The sequence below is a fragment of the Lepidochelys olivacea genome (assembly GCF_965140295.1).
Source record: "Lepidochelys olivacea isolate rLepOli2 genome assembly, chromosome: 4".
Lineage (NCBI taxonomy): Eukaryota > Metazoa > Chordata > Testudines > Cheloniidae > Lepidochelys > Lepidochelys olivacea.
In genome coordinates, this window is record NC_140414.1 from 15433159 (window position 1) to 15441628 (window position 8470).

General features: G+C 44.5%; 1 protein-coding gene across 1 annotated transcript in view; it reads right to left on the reverse strand.

Moving 5' to 3' along the window:
- LOC311520011 (UDP-glucuronosyltransferase 2A2-like) overlaps nt 1–1862 on the reverse strand; it is a gene marked incomplete at its 5' end in the record, with an annotated part of 41321 nt that extends 39459 nt beyond the window's left edge. The window contains one exon of the mRNA XM_084627172.1: nt 1127–1862. Coding sequence (XP_084483298.1) covers nt 1127–1862 — 736 coding nt within the window. The remainder of the gene's footprint in view (nt 1–1126) is intronic.
- Between the last annotated feature and the right edge of the window lie 6608 nt (nt 1863–8470).

Consider the following 8470-nt stretch of genomic DNA (forward strand, 5'->3'; position numbering starts at 1 on the left):
CACAGAGGGAATGGAGAAAATGATGTGCTTGCTTGCTTCTCAGCTGGATTTGAACCCAGGACCTCCAATTCCACAGTACAGACCTTTACCACATGAGCTAAAACAGTAACTACCTCAATTAGCTAGCAGCACTTGTAGGTTTTATTATCTTATGGGGACCAGCCACTTGAAGGGGACACATAACAGCACTGAACCAGTGGGTTACACTTATATACTCCCATCAAACATCCTTTGGTCTTGGAGCAGCACTGGACTAGGGACTAGTTCTTCTGGTGTCACCTCTTCCAACACCTGGCACTAGTAGTTACCTCACACCCCTTATTACTGAGCTAGTCATTGTGTCCATGTGCTGGAAGAGAAACAAGCATCATTAGCCCTCTTTTAGAGATGGGATAACTGTAGTCCACAGGAGACACAAGTTCACTTCTGGCACTGCTGGGAATAGAACCCTGGTCTCTCATCTATCCTCTTGTAAGTATACATTATAACACACTTTAATTACATAATCACATGCAATTTGTTCTATAGGACCTCTACCTCATTGAGTGCATCAGCGGGACAGTAAATGAGACAGACAGTTGGAAAGGTTAGATTGTAAGGTCCTTAAAGTGCCTAGCACAATCGGGTCCCAGGGTTGACCAAAGAGCAAGTGTGAAAAACCGGGACAGTGGGTAGGGAGTAATAGAAGCCTATATAAGACAAAGCCCCAAATATCAGGACTGTCCCTATAAAATCAGGACATCTGGTCACCCTATGGGGTCCTGGTCCATGAGTTGGGCTCCCTCCCAGGCACTACAGCAATACAAATAACAATTAATAAAATAAAATAATAAATAATAATAAAGGCTGTTCTCCCATGGTTAAGGCACTGGACTGGAACCTAAGAGAGCTGAATTTTATTCCTAGCTCTGCCACAGTGTGGTGGGGGGCAAGGCTCAGTTATGACCATGCAGATGCACAGTGGGGCTGGACGGATGTTGTATGGGTCAACTTTAATTCTGGCACCTCCTAACTTTTAAGTGCTTGTCTTTGCCACATGAACATTCTTCTGACATAGATTTTTGGATGTAATATCATTTAAGACTTTAAATAACAGTGAGAATATGAATGAAAGTGAAATGCTTACCTAGAATTTCACTGTAATACGAATCCCATTCTCCCCAGTAGCTCTGAAACACATAGTCTTGTAGGTGGTAAGACACTATGTTTTTTATTCTTTCACTGAATGACAACTGGTCTGTGAGCTCAGACAAGGCTGCGGGTGCATACGAAGGTGGAGAGGGCATCTTCCCACAATGCCTCTCCACTGTTGAGGCTGGTGTGAACCGCAGAGAGTACACAAATGGAATTCCGAGTTTGAGAGCAACTAGGTCACCACCGATAGTCACCGGATCTGACAGAAGCACATCGTACTTGTCCCTCTGCAGCCGTGCCATTAAGTCCTGGCTGGCTAGCACACTATCACACAGCTGTCTATTCATCTTATTCGCTTTGCTGATCAGCTTTCCGAGCTCCTTGTAGAACTGCCAGAAGGTCAGTGCGGTTGGTCTGTTATTCAGCCACAAGCTCACAATCTCCTTGATCAAGGAGTCAACGTAGTTCTTTCTGGAGGGCACAGGGTACACCTCAAACCTCTCAGACGTCTCAGCATGCGGTGTGATAAAGAGGGAAGCATTTGATACTAGGATGGTGACATTGTGCTCTCGGCGTATCAGTTCCTGTATAATGATCTTAACATTTAGCCAGTGACTGGCTTCCGCAGGCCAAATAAGCACATTCCCACAGAAGACCGTTCCTATCAGAGTGACCTGAAAGGCTATAAATTGGATGTGCTTCTTTGACACACTGGTGGCGAAAGCCATGGTGGGTTTGGTGACTGGATAGGAATAAAATTTTCACTCTCAATCACTTTCTCAGTCTCTCAGTGATATGGAATAGCCACTTGACCAGTACTAACGACGAACAGACATGCTCCAGAAGAGTGGGTTTTCCAAACCTGTATGGTGACGGATACACCTGAAACACAAGAACAGTTTAGGTGTCCGGATTAAAAAGACAGAAAGGGTTATGGTATTTCTTTCTTGTTTAACTCTTCTCTTTCCACTTGTTTTTTAATCATTAGTTTCGGCTGAGGAGAAAGAGGGCCAGTAGAAATCCTAACTATTAGTTAAGTCTTCAAAAATAGGGCTTCAAATGAAACTTAAGGAGTGCATGAGCCTTGTGTTGATCCCTCTGCATAAGGGTGAATTTAACACTTTGGCTTTATCGGTGGCAGTACTGAGGCGTTTCCAGACAAAAATATTAATCATGGAAATGAGGGTAAGTACGGAATGTCTCATGACGCTCTGCACTTGTCAATTTGTTAGGGAAGTATGATGATTGGCCTCCTGTTAATTTTCCCAGGCAGGGCCACTGGAAAGCATATCATGATGTCAGGACTGTGAAGGTTTGCTTTTTTACCTGTAACATGATTGGTATTTATTTGTTCTAACGTTTGTGTTACTTACCATAGCAACTTTACCTTTAGCTTAACACAGGTTTTTCTTTTGGTCTAAATATTTTCTTTTCTCCCTCCCCGCCCCTCTGCTTTTAAAAAAAAGATGTGGTGACACTAGTGGTAGCCAGAAGGTGGCGCTGTTACAAGCGGTGTGATAAGGTCTGTTCAAGAAATGCTTATTGGCAATGGTGAGGCAACCTGCCACCACAGCACAGAGCCTTGTGTGGGGAGAGGCCTCTGTAGCAGGGGTCAGAGTTGGTGAATCCCCCAAAGGGCTCTCTGCAATGAGGAGGGGCTGGTGCCTCCCATTGCCATGTGCTCCAAGGCTGGTGGGGAGAGCACCACTTTCCTGGCCCTCTGCCCTGAGGATGAGTGACCCATAGAAGAGGAATACTGGGCCAGGGTAGCCCCCTCCCCTCAAAGTCTCATGAGTGGCAGCACCAGCTATGGTGGGTTAGGGAGGAGTGAGCCTTGCCTGCTCACTGAAGGACCAGTGGTGGCGGCTGGAGGGCTTCCTCCTCCCTAAGGAGAGCCAGCAGCAGCTCCCACAGTAACCTGGGCCCCCACCCTTCATCCCTATTAGCTGCCTGAAGAGCAGAAACACACTAAGATCCATCTTAACCTTACTCACTGATAGCTTGGCTATCTACCAACACACATCACTGTGTATGTAAGGACATAAGAATGGCCACACTGGTCAAACCTATGGTCCATCTAGCCCAGTATCCTGTCTCTGACAGTGGCCAATGCCAGGTGCTTTGGAGGGAATGAACAGAACGGAGCAATTATCAAGTGATCCACCTCTGGTTATCCAGTCCCACCTTCTGGCACTCAGGTATAGCCAGTGATGAGCTGCCAAAATCTTAACAACGGGTTCCCTCCTCACCCCACGAGGGGGTTGTTGCCCACCCCCACCCCCCGGGACTCCTGCCCCATCCAACTCCCCTGCATTCCTTGACACCCCCCAGGACCCCTGCCCCATCCACCCCCCTCCCCTGACTGCCCCCAGAACCAGGCAGGAGGGTCTCATGGGCCACCGTAGTGAGTGCCCACCCCACCCCTAAGAGCCAGAGGCACCTGCCGGGGGGCAAGGTGGGGAGTCCCGGCAGTGCTTACCTAGGGCAGCTCCCAGGAAGCATCCGGCAGGTCCCTCTGGCTCCTAGGGGCAGGGGAGTGTAGCTAGGGGAGGAGCGGGGGAAGCAGCCGCTCCCCCCACTGATCACATCAAAAGTGGCACCTTAGGTGCCAGCTCCCTGGGTGCTCCAGGGCTGGAGCACCCACGGGGAAAATTTGGCAGAGCACCCACCAGCAGCTCCACACCCTGTGCCCAGCCCCAGCTCACCTCACATCCGCTCTGCCTCTGCCGCTGAAAGCACCGCCCTGTTCTGCTTCTCCAGCCCCCCAGGCTTCCCGTGAATCAGCTCTGCTTCTCTATACCTTTTCCAGTTCCAGTGTTCAAGATAGTGGCGTACCGTGGGTTTATATAGTGGCACTATGATATTTTCTGTCTTATTATCTATCCCTTTCCTAATGGTTCCTTATATAACAACAATAGCCTTTTTGACTGCCGCTGCACATTTGATGGCCACTGCACACTAAGCAGATGTTTTTAGAGAACTATTCAAGATGACTCCAAGATCTTTTTTGAGTGACAACAGCTAATTTAGACCTCATCATTTTGTATGTATAGTTGAGATTATGTTTTCCAATGTGCATTACTTTGCACTTATCAACACTGAATTTTGTAACGTCTGTAAATTTTGCCACTTCATTGTTTGCTCCTGTTTTCAGATCATTTATGAACATGTTGAACAGCACATGACCCAGTACAGATCCTTAGGGGACCTGCTATTTATCCTTCTCCATTCGGAAATCTGAACATTTATTCCTACCCTTTGTTTCCTATCTATTAACGAGTTACTGATCCATGAGAGGACCTTCCCTCTTATCACGACTCCTTATTTTGTTTAAAAGCCTTTTGTGTGGGATCTTGTCAAAGGCTTTCTGAAAGTCCAAGTATACTACATCAACTGGATCACCCTTGTCCATATGTGTGTTGACACCCCCAAAGACATAGATTGGTGAGGCATGATTTCCCTTTACAAAAGCCATCTTGACTCTTCCCCAACATATTGTGTTCATCTGTGTGTCTAATAATTCTGTTCCTTACTACTATTTTGACCGGATTGCCCAGTACTGAAGTTAGACTTACTGGCCTGGAATTGCCAACATCACCTCTGCAGTCTTTTTAAAAAATAGGCATTACATTAGCTCTCCTCCAATCATCTAGTACAGAGGCTGATTTAACAATGTTTTCTGACTGCCATACCCTTCTGAGCCCCAGTAAACACCCATGAATATTGGTTACTCCCAATACCATGCAGCATAACTAGTAATTCACACATAGCATTTAAAACACAGGCACCGCAAGTTCAACCCCATAGTTCCTACTTATGTACCTAAATAATTATCTTATGAAGCTTTCTCAGACTCTAATAGAAGTGGTGGGTGCTTGAACCATCTGAAAATCAGGCCAGTTATTTAGATGCCTATATGTGGATGTAGGAGTCTAACTTTACATCCCCAATTTGGAAAATGTTGGCCTTTTTCATATTCAGACTTTTTAAATTAACAAAGTTTCCCAAATCCATGAGTCTAAAGCAAATTAAGGTAGTGTCCTGGAACAGTACAGTGTATCCCAAATCAAAATCATTTACCATCATCATCAGAATTCATACCTAGTTCTTATAAATGACAGGTAGTTTTTCAATTGCTACTAATTAAGTAGACAAGTGGGGTTCACTTGTATACCCAACGCAGTTCACCACAAACCTTGTAACATTAACTATTCTGCCAGCGCCTGGTTTTCCACTAACTAATTTTACCATTATGCAGTGGCTATTCTGGAATAGCCTCCACTGTGGACACTCTATTCCAGAATAAAAATCACTATATTCTAGAATAATCAGTGCACTCACAAAGTCCACTAATAATTCCAGAATAAAGTGACTTTTAGTTTGGAATAGACTGCCCAAACTGGGAGCTATTCTGGTCAATTTCCCCATGTAAACAAGCCCTAAGAGATGATACATACACATATACCAGAAGGCAGATTTCTTCGGTCCTAATCCGGCAACTGGTTCCTCTTAAGCAGATTCCTGCTTTGGAGCCTGCAAGCACAGATGCAGTTGCAAGGTCCGCGCTTTGGTTTGCCTATCAATATATCAACGAGATGATCCTGTAAGAAGTCGATATAAAATTATACCACCAATCAAACAAAATATGGAACTTCCGCACAGAAAATTGCAGAAAAAAATCATGCAAAAATCTCTTACCTAATGGAACATCCTGATATATTTTTTAACTAATTACTTCTTTTTCTTCATAATTAAGTACAGTTTATGTCAACCTACTGTATTACCAACTGCACACACTGTCCCATTGCTACTCACCTGATCTTTCCCTTAGAAGCTCTGGCAGCACCTGTGCATCAGGCAAAAGTAAAAGGAGCTTAAATACGTTTACCCCAAATAGAGCTCTTAAACAGGAAGAAAGTAATATGATAAGGAGCCAGTCTGCACCAGGAAATATTTTGTGGAATCATTTAGGACTTTGTTATGCTCCAGTTACTAAATAATAAAGATTATCTCCACAGCTCTAGTATGGGTGGGAACATCGTAACTGGCAATCTCCACTAGCCAAATAGGGCCAGATTTTCAAGTGCTAAGTATCTACTTCTGGGGCCAGATTTTCAGAAGAGCTCAATTCAGTTTAGGCACCTAAATCAGGGCCAGATTCTCAAAAATGCTCAGCACCCAGTAGCTCCACTGAAAACCATGGGAACTTCTGAGGGCTGAATCTTTTTAAAAATCTGGCCATTTCATTTAAGTGCCTAAACAGGAGCTGTGTTTTTCTGAAAATTTGGCCCTTAAATAAAAGCCTAATTTTCAAAGGTGCTGAGCACTCAGTAGTTCCCCACTGAAGTCCAGAGAGAAACTATGGCTTATTGTTCGTATTTATGATTTTTAGAAATGCTCAGTGGCTCGCAGGTCCCATTGACTTCAGTGGGAGCTGCTAGGTCTGCAGCACTTTTGAAAATCAGGACACTTACTTATGCACTTCATACAGACTTAGGAGCCCCCCATTTTAGAAAATTTTGACCTTAATGTATCACATTTCAAGTTCAACCTTTTATAAAAAACCTTCAGAATGTTGGGCACATTCTACCACTAAAATCAGGCCAGAAAGGTGAACGTGGGGCAAGATTTTCAACAGTAGCTATGGCCTTGTCTATATGGGAAAGTATAACCTATGGTGTGAATTTAAATCAACATTGTCATACCACTATAACCCCAGGTAGACACTTATTCTGATATAACAATGTCTTTTTTTGGTTTAATTTATGTTGCATTGGAAGGGATTTATGTTAAATCAAGATAAGGCATTCCTATACCATAAGAAGTGTCTACACAGGGGATTATATCTGTATAACTCTATTGACAGAACTGGTAAAACTTTCCTATGTAGACAAGAGATTAAGGGTACGTATACACCACAAATTAAGGTGTGATTGTAACACAGGTAGGCATACCAGTGCTAGCTTTAATCTCTTTAGTGCAGGTAACAGTAGCAGTGAAAATGTGGTGGTACAAGCCCTCCAGGGACTCTGGGTATATACTTGAGTTGCTGACCTGCGCCGGGGTCCTTGCTGCCATATCTTCACTGTTGTTTTTACCTGAAGGGAGGTAGATTAAAGCTAGTGGCTGGCTCGTGTTGCAATTATACTTTTATTTGTGGTGTAGACAAACCCTTAGAAGCAAAAGTCCTTGTGAAAGTCAATGAAAGCAGTACTTCTAAATCTTTTAGGTGCTTTTGAAAATCTCCCTCTTAATAAACAGCTCCATGGGAAATTAGAGCCACTTCTAATGGAGGCAAAAAGGTTTCAAGTTCCAGTTTTACTTTTCAAAGCTGATAATCAAATTATCCATAATGCAAAAAGTAGAAGAAAAGCTTTTTGAGAGGATTAACTGACAAAAAAAATTTTTAAAGGTTTATGTGGCAAACAAATGAGAAAAGTAGGTTTGAAAATTGCAGGTATCATGTTTCAGACCTGTTTCATAGTTCTAGTATTACAAATCCCAAATACCATAGTAATTAACACATCTCTAACCTGCTTTGGTGGCCACTGGTTCTTCCAGGTTGAGATTTAGTCACATAACAGTTATGAAATTCAGAGTTATGGTTCCCACGGGTGACCTATGGGACTTAAGCACATGCTAACATTTAAGTACATGTACAAATTAAGTACTCTGATGAATCGTGCTCTAGGTGTGGCAGAGCTCCATCATTGTCCCCATGGGGCCCCATGCTTCTAGGCAGTTTATGCTAGCCTCAGATGCTCACTGTGACCCTCCACGTAGCCCTTCTCTCTCTGGGGCCAGGGATACAGTCTACTGAGCCCTTTTCATCATAACCAAGCAAGGAGGTTGGTGAGAGAACTCCCACAATCTCTGTTGTCCCTACAGGCTTTTTACCAAACAGTTTAGCCTCCTGTCCCGACAGGGGCCTGTCTTCCCCTCCCAGGAGGTGTTTCTGTAGTGGCAGGTTGGGGGGAACCCAGGCCCGCCCTCTACCCCGGGTTCCAGCCCAGGGACCCTAATAGTAGCAGCCGACCTTTCACTGCCAGAGTTGCTACATTTTCCTGGGCCACTTCCCCACTTCTCTCTTCTTCACCCTTACCAATGGCTTGAGGGTGTCTTCATTAACCAGCCCTTCAGCCATACTTCCTCTCTTCTGCCCCCCTGGCTCTCCTCTGCCTGACTGGAGCGAGCCCTTTTATAGTATCAGAGGGCCTTAATAGGAGTCAGGTGGTCACATTAGCTTAATGGCCTCACCTGACTCTTTGCAGCTTAATTGGAGTCAGGTGTTCTCATTAGCCTGGAGCAGCCCCTGCTCTGGTCAGTCAGGGAACAG